We start from the raw sequence: 23,839 nt of genomic DNA, 5'->3' as shown, positions 1-23,839 counted from the left end.
AGCGATGAAGATTTGCCATTTAGTTCCACGCTATAATTGTTATTTCTTTCGCCATATTGGGAATCAACCCCAGGTTAGTTCTAGTTTGGAATAAATTAGTATTAGAAATAATGGCGATCTTTTGGTATTTTTCAAGAAACTTTTTTGTTATCGTTTAGTTAATCACTTTATCTTTAAAGCCGGCTAATGCTAAGATAACATTTACCTAAGTAATAGAGTGATTTGATGCTGTCTAATGTCCCAGCATGTGGTCTTAGTGTTGACCGAAGTTTTGGGGAAATGTTTTAAGTTCATTGATGTGAAAAGCGCATAGGTACTTTGCATAACAATCAAAACGTATATAAATTTAAAGTTATTCTCTGCATTGTAGGAGGTATTTCGTTTGTTAAAACATAATTCACAAAAAAAAAAAAAAAAAAATTATTCAGGCAGTATTACATCTCCATCCATTGTGCCTACTGGAAATGTAATAGTAGTGAAGTCATAAAGAAGGAAGAGTTGAGGTTAAATATACATTTTCCCATTTACCAGAAATTTTCTTTGGTATTGCTGCGGTAATTTAGCTGTTTAATATTCGTTTTCGTTGGTTTTCTTACGTTTCTGTGGGGTAGAAGTAACACCAGAGAAACGTACCAACAGTGTGGTACTACACTTATGGTAGGAAATGAAAAAGACCTGGGATGAATTATGCAGTCAGATATGAAGTTTTCTAAGCAGTGCAGACAGGCTACCAGAGCAAGTCATGGGGTATTGTCAATGATATACAGGAATTTTGCTAAGAGGGAAAAGGGAGGTCAGTCCATGTGTTGAGTAAAATTAGGCCTCCAGACCTGCATACAGGTCTGGAGGCCTCATTTTAGGAGATGTAGAGTTACTTGGGTGAGTATGGAGAAGGGCAACAAGATTGGTGAGGGGAATGGAGGGATCCTCGTAACAAGAGACTTGGTAAGAGGATTTCAAGTTCTGCAAATTGCAGTGTCTGGAGACTAGGCACCTGCGAGGTGATCTGATTGAGGTGTATAAGGCCTTGAATGGGTTGAGCAGGCTCAGTTCTGATGGGATTCTTCCTTTTGTTCATATTATGAACCTCAGGGGGCTTAAATTCAAATTGAGGAAAGACTGTTGTAGAACAGATGTGCGGAAATTTGCCTTTAGCCAGCGGGTAGTTGATTGTTGGAACTAACTTCCTTCTACCGTTGTGGAAGTTGATAGCTTAAATAAATTCGAGGAGGAACTGGATAAACTTTGAGGAAATGACCTGTGTGAAATGTTTTTTTTTTTTTTATTTAAGCTTGCTTTCTTGCATCACATGCCTCTATTACTACTTCAGACCCATGTCTGCCATTAACCAACCTAAATCCTAGATTGGTGGCATGCGTAAATCTTACTCACATGGTGAATGGAAATCGTGCTGCTGAACGTAAGTTTGGTCCTCCTCCAACTGAGAAAACAATCCGAGACTGGCTATGGGAAGAAGAGACCTTACTGAAAACGCCACGGCAGAAGAAGGTCATTAAAGGCAAGTCAGCAAAATGGCCTGATTTAGAGAGGGAATTGAAGATATGGATTGAGGAGCAAAGGGCAATTGGAATTCCTGTGTCCACAAATTCAGCATGAGGCAAGAAGAATTGCTGATGAAAAATATGTTACTGATTTCAAAGGAGGACACAATTGGTGCTTCAGGCTCATGAAATGGAATGGACTAAGCATGCGTACATGCACCAGACTTGCCCAAAAGATGCCTGAAAGCTATGAGCAGAAGGTCCTTGAATTTCATTGTTTTGTCATTCAATGTCACCAACTATAGGAGAAGTTAGTACCTGGGTGAAAAGATCCTGGGACAGTATCAAGATTGAGATCATTGTCAAGTCATATCAGTTTGAGTTGGGACAGATTGCAAATATGGACAAAGTCCCCCTTCAATTTGATGTCCCAAGTAACAGAACTGTTGATAAGAAGGGGGTGAAAACTGTAACTGTGAAGACAAGTGGACATGAAAAGAGCTATTATACAGTTGTTCTAGCTTGTTGTGCTGAAGGAACCAAGCTGCCTCCTATGCTGATTTTCAAATGCAAAACAGTGCCAAAAGAAGATATTCCTCGAGGAGTGATTGTCCACGTTCATGGCAAGGGTTGGATGGATCAGGAAGGGATGAAGATATGGTTTGAGAAAGTTTAGAGCAGGAGACCAGGTGGACTCTTACTCAAACCTGCCCTATCGGTGCTTGATCAGTTCAGGGCGCACATAACAAAAAATACAAAGAAGATTGCTGCAGAGCAAAAAACAAAACTTGCCGTCATACCTGGAGGCTTGACATCCCAGCTCCAACCACTTGATGTCAGCATTAACAAACCCTTCAAAGCTGCCATAAGAGATGAATGGAACCAGTGGATGAAGTCTTCTGGGGACAATTTGACACCAGCAGGAAGAGTGAAGAAACCAACTATAGGAGAAGTTAGTACTTGGGTGAAAAGATCCTGGGACAATATCAAGATTGAGATCATTGTCAAGTCATTTAAGAAGTGTGGCATTTCAAATGCCATAGTTGGAACTCAGGACGAGGCAATATACAAAGACAGTGATTTGTCATCAGACACAGATGAGGACAAGCTAATGGATGGGAGTTTTGACAGTGATGAGGAGTTGTATGAATTTTATGATGAATGAAACTTGAGTTCAATAACTTTATGTAATACATTTTTTTTTTTTTTTCAAATTTCAGGCCCCAAAATTAAGGTGCATCTTATACATGGGGAAATACTGTATATTATGGTAGGAATTTTCACATATATAGTGTATTTTTTGAAGTTAATATATCAATTTTGAGTTGTGCTGCAAGTCATCATTGAACAAGACAATACATGGGTAGCCAAGTGCTGGGAAAACAAAAATGAGAGTAAGATTGTGTTATAGGCCTAATAAATGATGAGTTTAACAAACAACTATACAGAAAAAATAGTGGGCTAGTAAATCAGAACGTCTTATAATTGGGGATTTTAACTTTCCAGATATTAACTGGAATTTGTGGTCATTCACACACTGGCAAAGACTCTTGTGGATTTATTGGATGACTGTTTTCTACAGCAGCATGCTAGAGAAGCAATGAGAGGAATCAGTACTCTTGATCTGATTATCAGCATTAATTCTTCATGCATTAAGGATCTGAAGGTAAAAGACCCTCTGAGTGACAGTGATCACAGTGTGCTGTGATCTATTTAAAAACTACTGGGGACTTACTTCACAACTACAGGACAATGTTGGGAAAAGGTGGCTGGTTAGGATTGAATTTTGCCCAGACATGTTAGAAGGGAATACATGTTTCAGAGCCTTGTCAATCAACTCAACCCCGGAGAGAATGTGCAGGGTTTGTTGGGTAGAATTTTTCTCAGCATGGTCTATGTTTGTTAACAGGAGAGACTGTTCCTACAGGGGTGGGATACACTTAAATAGAAGGGTGTAAGAATATTTGTTGATTCTATCGAGGCAGTGATGGGCCGATTGGAAAACTGCTAGCTTGTGGGGGGGGGGGCACAGATTAACTAGAGCTACAGGCAAAGGTGATTCTTGCACCGTTTCTGTTGGAAAATGCAGAAGCCTGGAGAGCAAGGTGTTGAGGATTTCAAGCCCTGCTGTTAGCCATCATGGAACCAGTGACTACATGGGCTGTGTAACAGTAATTAAGAGTAAGAATGTGTGCATGTATGTACACTAATGCTAGGAGCATTGTAAATAAATTTTATGTATTTGAAATACTGATTGAGTCATCAAATGCATACATTGTAGGAATAGCAGAAACAGTGTTACTCAGACATAAGTGATGCTGAATTTTATGGGGATTACGATGGATACAGGACAGGAGCGGTGGAGGTTTATGCTCTTAGTTAAGAAGCTATTACATCTTAAGGCAGTGCATGCAGTCAACATGGGTGACCAATACAGTGTTGAGTCAGTCTGGTGTGGTGTGAGCACTGGGTAAAGACATATCTACTGTTAAGGGTAAAGGCTTTTGCTTTCGTAAGGATTACTGCCGTAATCTCAGACAGTTTTTAAATTCTATGCAAGGGACCAATTGATTATGCTACTCACAGCAAATTCTAAATGGGCAGCATTCAGGAAAGTACTTATAGAGCTACTAGGCTTTTCATTCCAGTGAAGAAATATTGTTCAAGGCTTAGACCTAAATGGATGTCAGATGAACTATTGGAACAATTGGCAGAGAAAAGTGCATGGGATGTATATAAATTATTGTGTGATACAGAAGCCTAGTAATATATAAAATAGTCTATGATCAAGTCATAAATGTGGTTTGTCAAGCTAAGGCAGATTATGAATAGTCTCCTGCAAAGAATGTCAAGAAAAGCAGCAAAGACTTCTTTACTTATATAAACATTAGAAGGAAATGATTGAATCACATTGGTCCACTTGATGTTGATGATTTTACTGTTGGTGATCCTGCTCAGGATTCAGCAAAAGAGATAAACTGCAAACTCTTAGCCATAATTATGAGAGCAACTGTGGATTCATGAGAGGTCCCTATGGACTGGAGATGTCCAAATGTATCTCCCTTTGTGAAAAAGGTGAATCAAAAGTTTGCCTTCGTGAGGAATTACGGACCTGTTAGCTTAATTTTGTTCAGGGGAAAGTAATGGCATCTCTGGTTAAAGAAGTAATCCAGGATCATCTAGAATTTGAATGCATTTATACTGCAGTCACAGCATGAATTTGTTAAGGGACAAACTTGTCTGTCCAATCTGATTGGCTATTAGGATGCAGTAGTAAAGGAACTGGATACAAAAAATTTTGATATTATATACTTGAATTTCAAGGAAGCTTTTGATACTGTTGAGCATAAAAGACTGCTTTCCAAATTGGAGCAGTGTGGTGTTAAGCGCAAGTTACTGCTCTGGATAAAGAAATGGTTTAGTGGAAAAAGACAAAGTGGTTATTATTGGATATGACACTTCATATACTAATCTTATTAGTGGAATCTCCTACGGTTCAGTGCTGGGCCCATTGTTGTTTTCTATATTTATTAATGATATTGATGAAACTATTTCAGGCTCAATGTCAAATTTTGGAGATGATGCAAAGGTTGGCAAGGTGGTTAACAATAGTAATCAGAGTAAGCTACTGCAACAAGGTATAAAAAAATTAGGCAGGTGTGCTGAGAAATGGCAGTTGAAGTTTAACATTGACAAATGCAATGTACTGCATATTGGTAGCAGTAATTTGAGATTAGTGTACCAACTGTGCGGAACTACACTCAAGGTTGTGAGAAATAAGATCTGTGAGTAATTGTGCATCAGATATGAAGTTCTGTGATTAATGCAGGTTTGGGGCCTGCATTAATCTCAGAACTTCATATGATGCATGTGACCGTTGTTTTGCAGCCATGGACACAGAAACTTTTGCCAGTACAAACAGTGACAGAAAATTAACACAGAGGCGTAAATTGCTGTGTATACGAGAAAAATAACTTTTCAGGCAATAAACAGGTGCTTTCAGAGTTCTCTTTGTCATAAACTGGAAATGCTTTGTAGCATTTATAGTTGGGCCATTTTCTCATTAATTATGGTATCAGTTTAAATCAGACATCACCCCTTTGAAGGCAAGCACTGAGAATTATACTTGATTGGAAAGTTAGATTGAAGAGCCATAAAAAAAAATTTTTTTTCGTTGGGGCTTCTGGCATTCAAACGACCTATTAGTGTTTAACTCCTCCCGAGGTGTTTGGAACAAATAGCACATCTCTGGGGAAGGGTATTACAAAATACAGAGAACTACTGGGTAAACCAGCATTTCCCAAACTTTTTTAGTCACGGAACATAAGTTTAGCAGGAGCCAAAGAATGTGTTTGCTAATATTTTATTACATACGCCACACTGTGTGAGTCAATAGCATTATTATTTCCAACATGTGTAAAGCTGAAATTCAAATAACAGTCATCATACTTTCGTTTTGGTCTTTTATTAGTTGGTTCCTGTGTTTTCACTTCAGATTTTTGGAGAACAAAAGGCTGCAATTGTTCATCCTCACTTTGAAGTATGCAATACTAGAAGTACTTGCTTCTTGTTTTAACGTTAACTTTAAATCACAAATCGATGGTCATTTATTTTAATAATATTATGAAATGCTGATAATTATCAAAATAAATTTATACAAGGAAGTGAGTTTAGTTATGATATTGGCTTGCTTCCCTCTCTTCTTCAGCCCATGTACTCCAAGCATGGGCATCCACAGAAAATTTTCCAGAGGGGAGGGGACAAAGCTTGGAGACAAATAATTTAATATATATATATATATATATATATATATATATATATATTAAATATTTTTCTCCAAGCTTTGCCCCCCTCTGGAAATTATTTTATATATAATAATAATTTCAATAATCATGTATCGTATAAGAATTGAATTCTCCGTCTATCGCTTGCCATACCTATTGATGACATTTTCAATAAATTTCTTCTTTACCGCTTCCTCCTCTGGTTACATCCTGTGCACACTAATCATACATAAACCTGATAAGCAAGTTTCTGAGATAATGGACATCTTAACCATGTTTTCCCACATCTCAAGTGCTGAAACTTTTCAATTGTGCAGGTCGTAACAGGTAATGTCATACCAGTAGTTATTGCCAAATTAATAAAAGGGAAATAGTCGCAATGTTCCAAAACTTCTGGTAAAGTTTGGGGAATATCAGTCGATGAACCGAAAACAGTAACACTTGTTCTATGGTTACCCCGCCGAGGGCCGAAACCAGCCAACCAGTAATAAAATTTTAAGGCAGACAAAGCATCCCATGGTTGAAGGTGTAAGATTACATATCTCAATCACTTTTATGGTTGTATTTTGTGGAATTTTTTACTCGATCCCAGGGAGTGGCAAGTGCCCCGTTTGTTCCCCCTCTGCGGACGCCCATGACTCCAGGCTAAATCGCATATCAGATCACTACAGATTGCTACTTTTTCGTAGATTTCATTCCTCTGCGCATACTTCTTTATGCAGAAGCTCGCCAAAATAAATTGTTCTGTGGTCGATTTGATTATTAGTCTATGCCAGTATATTAATAATCAGGGAAAAAAATGTTTCAAATTTTAATGATGTGCTGAATTTATTAATTTTATTTCTTTAATTATTAATTACGATTTTTCATGATAAATCCTTACTGCTACCAAACTGTGTTTTCCTATTGTGTATGTATTTCAGTATTTATTGGGGTCTACAAAGTTAGTTTGTTCTATGACAATGCTGATAAATGCATTCTAGATTTCTTCAATATTTGCAAGTTAAATGCAATATTGAGATATCAGGTGAAAACTGAAGGGACAGTTTGGTACTGCAGGGATTTATTTTCATTCTTTGCAATATTTATTTTAGGAACACGCATATTTCTAACTTTTTTAGTTGTATCAGCAACAACTACTTATTTCTGTGACATTTTTCATTACACAAAATGTATTTTAGTTGGGATCCACCACTGACTTGTTTGTTTTGGTTATGTTATGCTCATTCTCTCCCTTTCCCCTCTCTTAATGCTCTGAGATGTAACAGGCATACTACTTGTCAAAGGATAGTCAATATGGAAAGAGGTTACAGCAACAAAGAGTATGCGGACATGCACTTCGTGTGTGGTAAAGCCAATGGCAGTGCACTCAAGACTGCAAGTTTGTACCAAGAAGCATTTGCCCGCTGAAGGCAGCCCAACAGGCGCACATTCATCAGGGTATATCAATGCCTTACAGAACATGGGTGCTTCACACACAGAGTAAGTACGAGCAGGTAGGCCCAGAAGCATAACCCCTGATGTTGAGGAAAGGGTGTCAGAAAGAACATCTGTAAAATCCTGTGGTGTTGAAACCAAATATTAAAAATGTATAGCAAAGGATTCACAGCTTTTTACTAAACTAGTGCTCCCATAGTCAGTGGCAGATCTTAACAGAAAATGTGCATTATCTCAAATGGTTCATTTGCGGCCCGATGTTCACTGGGACATTTTTGCTTATTTTAGTTTGTACTTTTCACCTTTAATTTATTGACCATCATTTTTGAAACACCTTGTATATTAGTCATATATATATATATATATATATATATATATATATATATATATATATATATATATATATATATATGGCTAAAATTTAGTATATGGTGCACCCTCTCTATACTCACTGGCACTCCACTGATTGACGGGTGCTAACTCCGCCCAGTGTCACGTGATCTCCTGAGCATACAGAAACGTGTGGTACGCCGTGTGTGTCATGTATGTTCATGTTATGAACTTCGGTGTTAGAAATCTCACGTGGTGTTAATATTTGATTAGCCGATTATTTAATTTTATCTTTGTGTAATTAAAAACAAAAGGGCTGGATGATACATATTGGGGTTGTGGGGGGGTAGAAGCCCCCAGAAAAAAAAAATCTCCCTATTTGCGTATTCGATTGTGACTTACTTTTCGTTTTCCCTTGGTTGAGACGGGTGTCTGTTGTATTGGGTGATTTTTTTTCCTGCGAAATATTAGTTCGAAAATGTTGGGTTCTTTAGAAAATATAATTTGATTGTGAGGTGAGTGGTTTTCTGTCGTTTTAGAATTTCTGTTGACGGGCATCGGCAATTTTCAGTGTGAAATCGTGTAGTTATCAGTGATTATTCGATTGCTTGTGATTTACTTTTTGCTCTTCAACTGGATGATTTATTCCTGCAAAATATTAGTGTGAAAGTGTTAGATCGTTTAGAAAACATAATTAGAAAAGATAAGGTGAGTGATTTTCTGTCCTTTTAGCATTTCTGTTGATGGGCATCAGCAATTTTCACTGTTGAACGTGGTGTTAATTTTTGTTACAAATAATGTGCTAATTACTTGTTTTTTCATATTCAGGCTGAAAAGCAGGGGATCGGAATCCCCTATCCCCCGTCTAGTAATGTACAGGCGAGAAGAATCAGGGGTTGCACGTGATGTGAATTTTTTTTAGAAAATTGCCGTATAGCCTTTTCTTTTTCTTCATTTCAGCTCAGGTTAGAGGGCGGCAGCCCCCACCAAAAATTAAAACAAAAAAAGGCATTTGTTCACTCGCATCAGCAATTCTCATTAATGCTCATGAAACAGTCTAGTAACGTACAGGCGAGAAGAAGCAGTGGTTGCATGTCGTGTGAATTTTTGTTACTTATTTTTTAAAAAATTGCCGTTTTTCGTTTTCTTCTTCATTTCAGCTCCGCTTTTGTGATGTCTCATGACATATTGCAGTCCCCGAATAATGTGCATTTTTGTTACTTTATTTTTAAAAGATTGCCATTTCCCATTCGTTCTATTTTTATTTTTGATTTGCCACGTTGTTGATCTACAATGTTCACTACGTTGAACGCAGTGGGTGGGCAGAGTCACAATCTGTTAATCGCTGCTCTCCCCCTCTTCTCCTCGCCACCATAAACTAAATCTGTTCATTTGCTGTTTCTTTTCTTTCGTGAAAATTTCCTTTCCCCTTTTTTTCTTTTCGGCTCTATCCGACATTCAAATGCCACAAAATCATGTAGTGACATTTTGTGATCCACGAAAAATGTGTATTTTTGTAACTTGAACTTTTAAAAGTATTGGATTTATCCTGTTTTCAGCCGCCGTATTTGTTGCTGTGCCACGTGCCATCTGAGGAGAATAGTAGGAACGCAGTGAGTGGGCGGAGTCACAATCCATTAATCACTGCTTTGCCCCTCCTCTCCTCGTCGCCATTTTGAAGGGTGCACCATAAACTAAATCTTTACCGTCCTAGAAGTAGTTATAGACCACAAGTTGTCATTTCTTCCCCACCTCCAGCACTTGAGTACAAAAGTCAAGAAATTCACCGCATCCATAGTTAGGATTTCGAGATGTGAGTGGGGACTGTCTTGCAGGACATTCCTCTTATACTATAAAGCTGTATTCTTGCCGATTGTAACTTACGCTGCAGGAGCCTGGTTTCACCGCGTGACTTGTAAAAATGCGATAGAAACTCCAATCAATACAAAGAAGTATGATCCTTGCCGCACTGTGTCCACGGCGGCCATCCAAGTCATTGCTGGGACAATCCTGCTGGATTTGGCTGTGGTCTTCTGAGGCCTCTGCTTTCGACTAAAGAAAAGAATCCCAACCTCCATTGAGCATCTTGAAAGGTCCAGAAATGGGAAACTCACATGGCAAGATTGGTAAAAGGTGACCATATGAGGAAAAACGTTATGTGGGCAACACGGTTTGGTAGCTATGCACCTTCGAGGAGATCTGATTGAGGTTTATAAGGCCCTAAGAGAGATTAGTAAAGTGAAGGCAGAATTTTGATTGTTATAAAGAATTTCAGAGCTGGGGATCATAAATTCAAATTACAGGGGAAGGATTTAAACTACGTTGTCAGAAGTTTTCTTTTAGCTGTTTGAGTTGTTGATTATAGGAACAAGTTGCCTCCATAGGTAGAGGCTGATAGTTTGAAAAAGTTGAAAGGTCAGCTGTTCCTCTTGTAGTTACCTAGATGAGGAAGAAAGCATATAATGCAAGGCGGTATTGGCCACGGGCTTTTGCTGCCAGGTATCACAATCAGAAATTTTTTTTTTACCCTAGGTGTTCATTGCGCTTCAGATAGATATAAATATATATTTGAAACATCCTATTAATGCTGTACTCTTTTATTTGTTTATCCCCTTTATAAATCAGTTGTGGTTCTGAAATAACTGAAATTTCCAATGGTATAATTACAAAAATGTTATTTTTAATTACTTATTGTTCTTTTTTTTTTTGTTGCAGAACAGATAGTTTAAAATGGTTAACACCAAAGGTTATAGGCGTGGCACTCGTTATTTGTTCTCAAGGCAGTTTCGTAGGCATGGCACAGAACCTCTTTCTACCTTTCTTAAAGTTTACAAGAGAGGAGATATTGTTGATATAAAGGTAAACAATTTTTCACAATAATATTTTTATAAAAACAGTACCTTCCCTTTGTATCCTCTGTTTGTTTTATTGTTAATGATTTGAAAACGAAATGCACAAGGCATAATTCTTATGGGTTTTGGTAATTATGCCTTGTGCATTTCGTTTTCAAATTACATTTTTACCAACACCCTTTGGCATCTCTCATATTGTGGATATAACTTTGCAACTGTGATGGCATGTTGTATTACCAGGGTAGCTGACCGCCCACTGATGATGAAGCCCAATAGCTTCGAAACGATCGTCTGGGTGGTGGTATCCTCCGAAAATAAATAACAGTAGTCTTCTCTACTACAGAAGCGTTATTTATTTCAAGTAGTGCAATACCGCTATCTCGTTGTGAAGGCAACCACAATATGAGATACAATTAAAACGATGCTTTCTACACTAACGTAGTTCAAAGTTATGGGTTAACTATGGTGTATTTACACTGATATTATATAATTGTTAATGATGTAATAGTGTTTATTTTATTTTTTATTTATTTTTTTAAGGGAAATGGAGCGTTTCAGAAGGGCATGCCACATAAATTTTACCATGGAAAGACAGGACGTGTATTTAATGTTACTCCTCATGCAGTTGGTGTGATTGTAAATAAGCGTGTCAGGTAATTTATCTATATTATCAGAATCTGAAGTATATGTTAGCATCCATGTAAATTGCAAATAAATTTTACATAAAACTAGCATTAGAACTGGAATAATTGCTCCCACAGTTTGTTTTCTTATAAACTAATCAGAAGCAATTAAGTATTGTATTATTAAAACTAAAGTGTGACTTTTTAAGTCATAGTACATAAATTTATCAACGCATATTAGGTAGTGCAGAAGCATTATTTTAATACACTGTGGGCCTTGAACACCTTTCTGTAATGGCTGGTGTTTTGAGTTAACATAAGCTAAAGACATGTACAATGTTAGTAAACATAAGCTTTGACAATAAACCTGTTGGTCTTTTAGGATACATTTTGTTGCTCCACCCTTAGTTTTAATTACTGTTTTGCGTAGAATGTATTGAATTTTTGATATAATTCTTGCTTAGTTCTTCATCAGATGCAGTGGTTTCATCTTGCATGACTGCTCCTTTGCAACAATTTCCTGGCCATGACAAACATTGGATTTGAGGGTGTCGTGCAAAATTATTCACGTGACAATAAGACAGTATTTGGTACAAATTAATCATTAATATTCTGGAAATAACATGAAATGATTAGTCTCCTTTAAATATTTTTTAAGTAATTTACTTATCCCCAGTGTGCCTCAACAGAAGATTTACTGTGTCTAAAAAATGAGTTACTATCCAGTTATCATATGATTCTTGAAGATAAAATTTGGAGTCATCAGAGAAGATTACAAATGCTCATTTGTCCAGTTAGCGGGTTATTTTGCCTAGGTTGGGTGTTTTTCACTTATGGATTTGGTTGTGTCGGGCTTCTTGTGAGGACAATTTGTTTTCATACCACTCATAATGAGTGCTTGTCTTACAGTTCTTTCACTTACCTTTACACTAGTGTGTTCTTCCTGCACGGTTTTTAGGTCTGCAGCTTGCATGACAATCATGGTAAGATTCTGTTTTTCTGGAGTGCTATTCTACTTCAATCCCATTCCACATTTCCTTTTGACATTTCAGGGGCTCATGTTTCTTTTTAAAAATTCTTAATACAGATGATTGTTTATAGTCAGTCTTTTTGGAAAAATAGGAACTAGAAAAGCATTCCTATCAAAAGCAGTAATTGCATTTTTTTTTTTTTTTTTCATCAGAGTTAACTGCTTACATGCCATATCGCTGCTGAATGGAAATTAACAGAATGTGCCAGTGGGTAGATGCCTTTATACACAAGATAGTATAAAAACATGCAGCTGAAAAGCATTCAGCATGATTCAGTAGTGTGCTAATTTTACAAGATGATAAAATATCTTCTGATGACAATTTCGTGTATACTGGAAGATACCAGTGACCATAATAAGCTGTAAGTGATTGATGCTGTTTGTTGCTACTACTTTAGGTTAGTTAATGCTATAGATATCAGTAAAGAACAGTATGTCATGTAGAAATATATGGGGTAATGCCCACTTAGTGTACCACTGGCCAAAGCATATTTGTTATAACAAGGTTTATATTTCAAAATAACACTCAATTTTTTATGCAGAAGTTGGGGAGTTAGACGAGTATTACAGGTGGGGATGATACCACCAATTCAAACAGATCCACCATCACTAACAAGGCATTATATCCACCTTTAAAACTCATTACATCAGAAAATCGTTACGATGGATTTTGGATAAAATTGATTCCAAATCTATTGAAATAATGGAGGCATGGAAATATTTCTCAATTGTGGACTGTATCAGAATCATAGCTTTGTTGCTGAAAGAAGTAAAATCGTCAACCTTAAATGCGTGTGGGAAAATGTATGGCCATAGTCAGTTCATTCAGGAAATATGGTCGAAGTGGCAGAAAACAGAATCTGTGCAATAGTAGAACTTGTTACGTCGGTAGGAGGGGGAAGGCTTTGATGATATGACTACTAAAGCCCTCGTGGGTGACACAGTCGATAGAATCGCTCTCTTCTCCACACCGGGTGGAAAAGACCAGAGTTCTAATCCCATTGATAACCGGGGTGTGTGGGGGGGAATTTTTAATGTTCTTTTTCACAGCATGGCTTAGTTAGTCAGGCTCAGGCATGGGTAGCATGGTTTTTTTTCTCCTGGAATCTTGGGTTTTTCGTCCAGCAAAACAGAAAATCAACCTCAGGACACACAATTTATAAACAATGTATACAAAGTAACATGGCCTTAGTTGCCTATGCTCCTAAAAAAATTTAAAAAAGATATGATTATTCAAGAATTACTAGTAGAAAAAGAAGCTGCCAAATGGATTTGCTGGAAATGGCATAGAAGTTAAACCATATCAATTCAGAGGATGATAGAGCAGATAAATTCTAAACTTCCAAATTTTACACTAAAAAGCATATGGGAAGGCATAAAGTTAGCTGAACAATTAGAATCTTATTTTTTGAATGGAAGGAGCCCAGGGTTCAAAAGGGAGCTTCAAAAATGCTTATTTCCATACGATGAAATTCACAAAGATTTATCAACAAAACAAACAAACCCACACAGATTACTGATTTTTAAAGAGAATAGAAGATATGCGAAATTCTAGAATGGTGTATTTTTGTTAGCTTTTGGAATGTAACCTCCCCCCCCCCCCTTTTTTTTGTATTAAGAGTACAGCAAAATGCACTACAGTGGGGCTCCAACATCCAATGGTAATTTGTTCCATACTCTTGACAGGCAACCCCAACAACACATGAAATAGGCATTTCTTACATGTTATACTTCATTTTTACATTAAAGATGAGTGTTTTATAAAGATTATTTAATAGCCATAAAACATCTTAAAATTTTAAAAAAAGAAGAACAATAAATTAGCATTTACCTTAGATTTGAAGTGCAGACCTGATGAAATAAATGGTGGCAGGACTATATCAGGCATCAGCTGTCTTTTGCTGCTACTGGCAAAGAAATTACTTCGTCTTCCATTTTGCACATTGTGAGTTCAGTGTTTTCGATGTTGGGGTGTTTTTTTACCATTTCTCTTAAACGCTCCCAATAAGAAATGGCAGCCTTCAACTCTTTAGATGACACTTTTTGGGTATCTTCTTTCTCTTCCTCTCCAAGTCACTCTCCGTGATTTTCCTCCAACTCTTGTAGCTCGTATCTTGTTAGCTCATACCCATGAGCGTCAGTAAGGTCCTCTGCATCCTTGTGTCAACCTCCAGACCCATTTATTTACCAAAAGTAACAACATTTGTCAAAACACCATTTTCAAATCCATCAACGTTGTGGAAAATTAAAGGTCAGATGTTTTTTCCAGGCTGAATTTGAGCACCTGGTGGAAACATTCCAAGAATTTGCAATCAACCTCGCAGTCAAGGATGTTGAACTTGACCTCCAAAAATTTATGTTGTTTCCTTGTAGAGTGTTATTTATAATATTAGTTATTAATGAAGTTACAAATAATGGATAAAAGCAAGCCCATGGACTGAAGGTTGAGATAATTGTTGACAATTGGGAACTTCTGATATTTGACAGTTGACAGCATTTTCACCAGAGATCGCTGCAAAGCAACTTGCAAACATTTTATTGATATGTAGATTTTCCTGAAGTTTGCAATCACTTTCTGGTCCATTGGTTGAAGAAAAGGAGTGGTGTTGGCTGGCAAAAATCTGACTTGAACAAGGTTGGGATCATGTCCTGATGCATTATTCGGCAGGAGCAGTGCCTTCACAGGAAACTTATTTTTCTCAAGATAACTCTTCACTGAAGGACAGAAAACTTCAAGCACCCATTCATTGAAGACATCTTTTAACCCAGCCTTTTTGTTACTGTGCCAAAGCACTCCCGCACTTTGTCAGCCTTTCGTTGTTTAAATACTTTGGGGGGGGGAGATGATAGACAAGCAAAGGCTTCAGCTTAAAATCTCCAAAAGCATTGGCACCGAACAGGAGAGTGAGCCTATCTTTTCATAGGCCTATGCCAGGTAAACTAGCTTCATCCTTAGTGATGTATGTTCTCCTGGGAATTTCCTTCCAGAAGAGGTGGGTTTTGTCAATGTTAAAAATCTGGTGGGGAAGATAGCCCTCCTGAACTCTTGGAATTCAATTTTAAAGGTCTCAGCTGCTTTTTTTTTATTAGAATTGGATGCCTTTCAACACTTGTTATTTGCTCCTTTTTTTTCTTCTTTTTTTCTTTTTTTTTAAGTGCTCGAAGAACCGGCCTCTGCTGGCTTTAAAGCCCACAGTACTGCCACTGGTTGATGGAGTTTCAGATTGTCATAGATCTGCTTAGCACATTCGCAGATAAATTGTCTAGCACTGTGTCACCCTTCATCTGCTTTTCCCTAATCCATATCAACAAAAGCCTTTCCATTTCCACAATAAAGTCTTCCATTATGCATTGATGTGGAATTATCACTAACTTTAACACTCTTTAGAATATCCTTTTGTTTGAGTACTTTAGAAATGGTCAGTTGAGGAAAACCATATGTATTAATGCACTAATTTTACTCCATGTTTTTTTATCATCTCTTGCATCACTCTAAATAATTTTATCTGTAACTTGTGCTTTTAGGAGCCGTAGTTATTTAATTATAAATTCAAAAATAACCACAATTAAATTACTGTAATTACCAGGGCCGTGCAAAGGTACTTGGAGGCTGGATGCAAAAGGGGTCTCGTTTATTTATGTTGAGACTGGTGGCTCCTTCGATTCCCCCCCCCCCCAGATCGGGGTCCCTGGTGCAGCACATCCAATGCATCCCCCATTTGCATGGCCCTGGTAATTACTTATAATTAATAAAAACATACTGCTTATACACTGAACAAGTGCATCAAACAGAAGATAAAGAAACTCCAAAGTATTGTGGTACATGGGAATATTTATTGAACAATAACAAAGATGCTAACTGGTTGAGAACAATCATACGAGTGATGTTCTGTGTGGCACATGTCTGAAATATTTCCCCCGTGTATCGTTCCAGCTATATTGGAAGGCCATCGGTCCTTAAAATAAGAGATCATGTGGACAGTATAGCAGTTCCTGGAAATATCGGGTGTTGAAGTCCAATGATATTAATATTGTTAATGTGAGATTTAGGTAGAAATGGCCTTGATTGTGTAGTGTTGGTATTTAGAAAAAAAGATCAGCAGATTTGTTCGGTTTGATGTCTAAGCCAAAAGGCTCAGACATCAAAGGCTTAAGTACAAGTTTTAATAAGTGCATCGTTTTAATTTTGAGTTAATTGAAGCTTCATTCACTTGAACTAGTTATAGTGCAGATCTTTTGATCATGTCCAATTATTGGAATGCTCTCCTGAATGGCAGGAAGAAGAGCTGGAAAAAAAATAATAAGGGCAGACAGTGTACATCCCTGGGGAATCCCCAATGAAACCACCCTACACTATTTGATTGTCAGAATCATATATAAAGACAAAGTAATCTTGTATAAGGTACAAAATATAGCCATTAATATAATAGAATTCTTAAAGAAGTGGTTCTTTGATTCTGTCCATTGGGTGGGCAGAATCAAATGCAGAAGCTAGATCAGTGGTTTTTAACCTTTTTATAACAACGGAACCCCTAAGTAATTTATTTTATTTTGCGGCACCCCTACTCAATTTTCTGCTTGTTAGATCCAAGCTCGCTCTCTCTCTCTCTCTCTCTCTCTCTCTCTCTCTCTCTCTCTCTCTCTCTCTCTCTCTCTCTCTCTCTCTCTCTCTCTGTGTGTGTGTGTAATATTAAAAAATATATATGTTATATGATGTTTATTACAATAATATAATTATAAAAATTACATTTCATAATACAAATTATATATATACAGTATATAATTTTATTCTTTTATATAGAGGTACTAAGTAAACATCAATTATAGATCACCAAAAAATTAAAAAGCTACTGTACACCTTTTTTATAATGAAATAAACATATAAATTAAAAAATAATAAGTTTAAGTAACTTAAACCCAAATTACGTGGCACCCCTAGAATGTTGTTGTGGCACCCTGGTTGAAAACCACTGAGCTAGATCAATATAAATAATATTTATATCAAATAATATAAATTTATTGAAACATGCTGCACTGACCCCTGTATAGGAGACACTTTCTTCTGACCCAGTAGTTTCTGCTTTTGAGAAGTTTTGCTGTATGTCAGAGAATAACTGTTATCTGAGATTGTTAAATTGACTTATAAAATATTACAATAATTGGAGTTCAAACATATAATTTAATCTTTTTTGTTAAACTTTCAATGAATTTTCTTGTGGCAATAGACTTGTAACACCCTGTATGATGATGTTCAGAAAGCTGATCAGGATTGTGAAATTTTTACTTTTTTATTAGAAATCGCATTATTCCTAAACGGATTAATGTAAGGGTGGAACATATCAAGCACTCAAAATGCAGACAGGATTTTCTGGAAAGGCTAAAGGAGAATGAGAAACTGAAGAAAGAAGCAAAAGAAAAATCTGTTAAAATCAGTTGTAAGAGACAGGTAAGTTGTCTGTTGACAATGAATTTATTTATGCTAATTATACTGCCAGTCATTTAAAGATTAACATTTTATACTGCTTGTATGAGAAATGTTACAAGCAACATTTCTGTTTTACTTTATTTCAAGGAATAAGGTGGTGTCTATGTATGAATACCTTATATAACACTGATTTTTCTCCTAGTATAAAATTGGGCAATTTTCATGTATTTTTATGCTCTGATGATGATGAAAATGTACCTGTAATTTTCTTGGGAAAATACATGTTATTGATTTGAAAAAATTGGGGGGGGGGGACCCTTTCACATAGAAGATTTGGCTTAGGTAGTATCAGTTTAAGCTATTTTTTAAAAGTATTTGCCCTGAGATTGTCATAACGTCCATTGATTAAGTAAGTGTAGGCATTACAAAAATGTTCTTTTAAACTCTGGCATGACTGTATAATAATACTGGAAAATGTAAATAATCATAAAATGTAATAATTTATAGCACCAATACGTTTTTTAAAAAATAAGTAAAGCAGTTTTTGCTTTACGAGTTCTCGGGTTAACAAGGTGGTTTTTTTTTTTTTTTTTTTTTCTTCCCAAGGTATCAAGTATCAACAAAATCAAAAATATGAACATTATTTGCAAAAAATGAATGTTAAACATTCATAAATATCACATTTCAGAACACGTGCGTAGCGCTGTACAATACAGTGCCCAGCTTTACAATATTAATCCGTTCCAGAGTTGGAACGGATTAATATCGTAACGTTTGGGTTTTTTTTTTTTTTTTTTTTTTTTTTTTGGTAATTAGTTCCACGACCTTGGAAGTTGAAATTTTCGCTATATAACTCTCTAAAAGGTCGTTTTAGAGAATGTAAATTTTTGGTATTAGTTATCAAATCACTAAAATGCACTTTCATCATATGATCTGTTATAAGAACCAATTTTGAATGCCTTTGTGACATTTTTCTAAAGCACATTTCTGGAGATCACGACCATAAAACAATAAAAGCAGTTTGGACTTTCCGGTTTATTGGGCTTTTCTGTTACTGCAAGCAATTATAGACTGTTAGTAAACTCTATGTTATTGCATTTGCGAAAATACTGATTTGGTGGAATTGTGTGGTTTTTTTGCGTTATTATGGTGAAACGTGTTTCCCCTTTACTGAAATCTTCAATCATAAAACACACATAAATTTTCAGTATCTTCTCTTTGTTCCTTTTTTTTTTTTTTTTTTTTTTAAGCTTCGTAAACTTGTTACTCTGTGAAAATCGTCTTAGTTGCAATTTGTGTGTTCAGTTAAAAAATGCTTATGCATCTATTGAAATTTATAAAGAAAATAGAAGATTATCTTGGAAACAAACACCTCTTGAAGCATTCCTGAAGATGACTCCAACAAACCAACGAGTGCCGAGCCAATAATGAGTGATCGAGTGTGCATTTAGTCGATGATGAAGAATGACCATTCTTTAAAATTTGTAAGTCATAAATAATTTCTTTATTATTATAATTTGCTTGATTTTACAGACTACATTTTCATTTCTTTGGATAAATCAATCATTATTGAGAATGTAACCCCTATTTTTAACATTATGGCTATGGGGTTTAATTCCTGCTTTACGAGCGCACGCTAAGAACAAATTAACTTGTAAAGTTGAGAACTACCTGTACAGAAATGTATCTCAAAGATTATTCTTGGTCCAGTTGGGGGAGACTTCAATGCCTGGATTGCATTAACAGGCCTGAATACTGGAAACAGTGGGTTCCCAAAACTTAGCCATCTTATGGCTCTATTTTATTGTAAAATGTGTATTTTGCCAGTGGAATTTAATTTCTAGTGCAGTATGTACTTTAACTTCTTTTTTTTTTTAACGTTTTAAGATTTTTTTGAACTTTGCTTGAACAATAACAGTATTTCATTTTGTCTTAATGGATTACAATACTTACTGTATCTAACTTTTATGTTTTAAAAATTTTAAAACATTCAGTTTAATGCCTTTTATTTCAAAAATATTAATTTTGATAAACATTACAAAAAACACAATTAGACATAATTGAAACAACAGCCTTTTAATGTCTTCCAATTTAAAAGACTATTAAATGTGTGAAATTTCAAACTATGCATGCACATATATTTCTGCATATTATATATAAATATATAAATGTTACTTCCATTTTTCAGACTTATTTAGAATTTTTTTTCAAATTTGGCACATTCGCTGTGCGCAAAATTTGAAACTGTATGTTGCTTCCCGCAGAGTAGTGTGTGTGTGTGTGTTTCTGCTGCATCGTTCTCCTTGATCCTATGTCCAGTGGTTTTTCTGTATTCAGTTTTTTCTTCAGCTCCAATGTATTGTATGTAACAACTGTGGTATCTGCATTGCTTTTTTTTTTTAGAGTTGAATGGTGTGTATAGGTATCATTTTAGTGGAATGCTACTGATATATATATATATATATATATATATATATATATATGATCAAATTAATCAAAAAGCTGTTAAAAACAAACAAACTACAGTAGTTGTTCATTGACCTAGTTGAAGATGAAAAACAAGTGATATGAAACTTTGAACAAACAGTGTCAAGGTTCTCATGCTCAATTTCTGTATTAAAATCACTTCAGAAACTATTGCAGTAAAACTTTGGCTATTTAGGAAGGTGGGAAATTTTTCACATTTTTAATCATTGGTTAATGGGTAATGCAGGAACATTAATTACAAGGGGCACCTGTGAGGTGTCCCACCAACGCTGCCAGGTTAAAAAAAAAACTGTTTTCCTCTTTCTTACAAATGCCTGATCTCCAGCTTTTTGAAAGACATCAGCTGGGAGCTATATGTCTTCTTTTTCCAGTCACATAGTTCCCTGAGGAGCTGTTGTGGAATGTGCAAAATCGATGCAGCTGGAGGAATGTGCAAATTCCTCCAGCTTCATCGATCATGTGCTCTGCGAGCGGCATTGCAAAGTGTCGTGCCCAGAAGTTCACCGATCCCATCCTTCCACTTAGTTGCAGGTCTTCCTCTGCACTCCTTCCCCTCAGTTTTTCCTTCCATTATATTCTTCAACAGAATTTTCCCCTTCTTACTATATATCCAAAAAACTTGAGTTTTCTTTTGTTGATGCTATGAAGAAATTTAGGCCTGCCAATTTTATTCAGTACCCACTCATTTGTTTTTCAATCCCAGTAAGGAATATGCAGTATTTTCCTGTAACACCACATTTCAAATGCCTTGATTTTCTTCCTGTCAACTCTTTTTAGATTCCATCCTTCACATCCATAAGTGGCAACTGGAAAAATTAACGGATCAATGATTCTCAGTTTCGTCTTTAGGGTCATCTTGATCATCTTCATTCTTCATTTTTGTCTTGATTTCCGTAATTTTGTCAGATCAGTGACCAATCTTTTAGCAATTGCCTGTCGTCTCTTTACATCATTTGAGCAGTCACTATTTTTATTTATTCTTGACCCTGAGTGATCAAATTCATCAACTTCTTCGATATCTTGCCCATTAATCTTCACTTTACTGGAACCAAGATTATTATCAATCATCATAATTTCAGTTTTACACACATGCAGAAACAATCCTTTTTTACTTGCTTGCTTCACATGCTCTTCTCAGAGTTTCTTTAAGATGATCCTTAGAATTGCAAATTAGCACAGCATCATCTGTATAATGAAGGTTGTTTATCTTCAGTCCAATTTTGATGCGAGTTTCTAAATCTTATAAAGCTTCACTTGTGATATCTTTGGCATAAAGATTAAAAAGGTGGGGTAACAAAATACAGCTCTGCCTGACACCATTACTTATTTTGAAAAAGTCGGTGTTTCCAATGTTGGTTCTCGCAGTTCCTTCCTATTTCTGGTACAGTAGCTTAATCAGCTGAATTATGTGGATTGGGAATCACATATTATTAGTCATCATTTCCCATAGTTTCTCGTGTTGAACACAATCAAATGCTTTGAATAATCTATAAAACACAAAGCGACTGGAACATGAATTCTTTACATTTTTCAATAATCAGTCGTAGACTTAAGATCTGACTTTGGTCCCTCTACCCCTTCTGAAACCTGCTTGCTCCTCTGGCATTTCATTTCTTCAAGTTTACTTGAGATTCTGTTTAATATGATTTTAAGAAAAATCTTGCTAGCATGAGAAATTAGGCTAATAGTCCTGTAATTTGAGCAAATTTTCAGGTTTTTTTTTTTTTTTTTTTGCACACACACACACACACACACACATACATACATACATACATACATATACATATCGACAGGTTGTTCCATTACCATTTAAACTCTTCTTTTATGAATGTAAGAGACTGTTTCTTCGGTTCAAAGGGATCTTCCTGAAGACTACTTACTGGTGATCTCATTAACATTGCCAATGGTTTTATACACTGACATGTTGCTAGTTTTAATATGATATGCATGCTGTCTGGCCCTGAAGACCTTTTCATTTCTTTCTATGTCTAGTTTATTTATTAACAGAACTCTTCTCCACTGTTTCATAATGATTAGGATGCACTTTCAATTGTTGGAATCAATTCATGTTGCCTGTTTGCTGTGTGTGTGTGTGTGTGTGTGTGTGTGTGTGTGTGTGTGTGTGTGTGGGTGTGTGTGTGTGTGTGTGTGTTTCTGTTGCATTGTTCTCCTTGATCCTATGTCCAGTGGTTTTTCTGTATTCAGTTTTTTATTCAGCTCCAATGTATTGTATGTAACAACTGTGGTATCTGCATTGCTTTTTTTGTTTTTTTGGAGTTGAATGGTGTGTATAGGTATCATTTTAGTGGAATGCTACTGATATATATATATGTGTGATCAAATTAATCAAAAAATTAAATAAAGAGATGGAAATTAATAAAATATATATTAAAAATAAATAAAAAAAATAGTAGGAAAGCTAACATATCTCTTTTGTATTTTGTTATTTGTGTTTAATTTTTTAAAATTTATTATTTATTATTATATATTTATTATATTTTATTATATATATATATATTTATTTATTTATTTATTTCTTTATTTTTTCTTCTTCCAGCCAGCCCAACCTAGAGGTGCACATTTTGTAAGAACCAAGAAAAACGAACCTCAGATTTTGGAACCAATTCCATATGAATTTATTGCTTAGGCTGCATCAGATTAAATAAAAATGTTTGCTTCTACTTTTGAGTGCTATACTTTTTTTTAGGATTTAACCTGTGTCATGTCATTTTCCTATTTCATTGTCTCAGTTTTAGCTTATTTAACAGCTGGGTAAACCATGAATTTCCTGGTGTTTGATTTGAATAATGGCAGTTATTTATACAGGGTGATTTAAGAGCATGAGCTTAAAAAGTCTGTACTTCAAGTAACAGACTGAAATAGTATTAATAGTGGCAAATGATGCAAGAAAACTTGTATTGCATTTACCAAAAAAAGGCCAACCCCTCATCTAACAATTTGTCTAGTTCTTCGTTGAATTTGTTCAAATTATCCACCTTTTAAAAACCAGATGGGAGTTTGTTCCAAACAGCGAGTTCTAAATGGGAAGCCTTCTGGGACTTAATTTTGGAGGCTACTAGGCTTTTAATTCCAACTAAGAAATACTGTTCAATGCATGGGCCTAAATGGATATCAGATGAATTAATGCAGTTCGGGACAGAAGAAAAATGCATGGGATGCATATAAATTATCAGGCAACGCAGAAATAAGCTAGTCTGTGATGGAGTCACAAAGTGGGTTAATCAGGCGAAGGCAGATCATGAGAAATCTTTGGCAAAGGATGCAAAGAAAAACAGCGGAATTCTTTACTTATAAATTCTAAAAGGAAGGGGTGAATCAGATTGGTACACTTTTGATGTCAATGGTTTG

The 23,839-nt window shown here is 35.8% G+C and overlaps 1 protein-coding gene across 1 annotated transcript; it reads left to right on the top strand.

The window, feature by feature from the left end:
- On the top strand, window positions 1-23,150 carry RpL21 (ribosomal protein L21). Its single transcript, XM_090390355.1, has 5 exons — window positions 1-73; window positions 10,769-10,912; window positions 11,446-11,558; window positions 17,854-18,004; window positions 23,028-23,150. The coding sequence occupies exons 2-5, from the start codon at window positions 10,784-10,786 to the stop codon at window positions 23,115-23,117; spliced, it is 483 nt and encodes a 160-aa protein (XP_090246481.1). The 5' UTR covers window positions 1-73; window positions 10,769-10,783; the 3' UTR covers window positions 23,118-23,150.
- The last annotated feature ends 689 nt before the right edge of the window (window positions 23,151-23,839 follow it).

The sequence above is a fragment of the Mastigoproctus giganteus genome, chromosome 2 (genome assembly GCF_048544385.1).
Source record: "Mastigoproctus giganteus isolate SK-2022 chromosome 2, ASM4854438v1, whole genome shotgun sequence".
Classification (NCBI taxonomy): domain Eukaryota; kingdom Metazoa; phylum Arthropoda; class Arachnida; order Uropygi; family Thelyphonidae; genus Mastigoproctus; species Mastigoproctus giganteus.
Note: the sequence above shows the minus strand (reverse complement) of the source record. Positions and strands in the feature narration are given on the sequence as shown.

Excerpts from the sequence above, each read along its gene's own strand:
- RpL21 (XM_090390355.1), top strand. The coding sequence starts at position 10,784 with ATGGTTAACACCAAAGGTTATAGGCGTGGCACTCGTTATTTGTTCTCA. Across the intron at positions 10,913-11,445 it reads GAGATATTGTTGATATAAAG|GGAAATGGAGCGTTTCAGAA; the intron begins GTAAACAATTTT and ends TATTTTTTTAAG. Across the intron at positions 11,559-17,853 it reads ATTGTAAATAAGCGTGTCAG|AAATCGCATTATTCCTAAAC; the intron begins GTAATTTATCTA and ends CTTTTTTATTAG.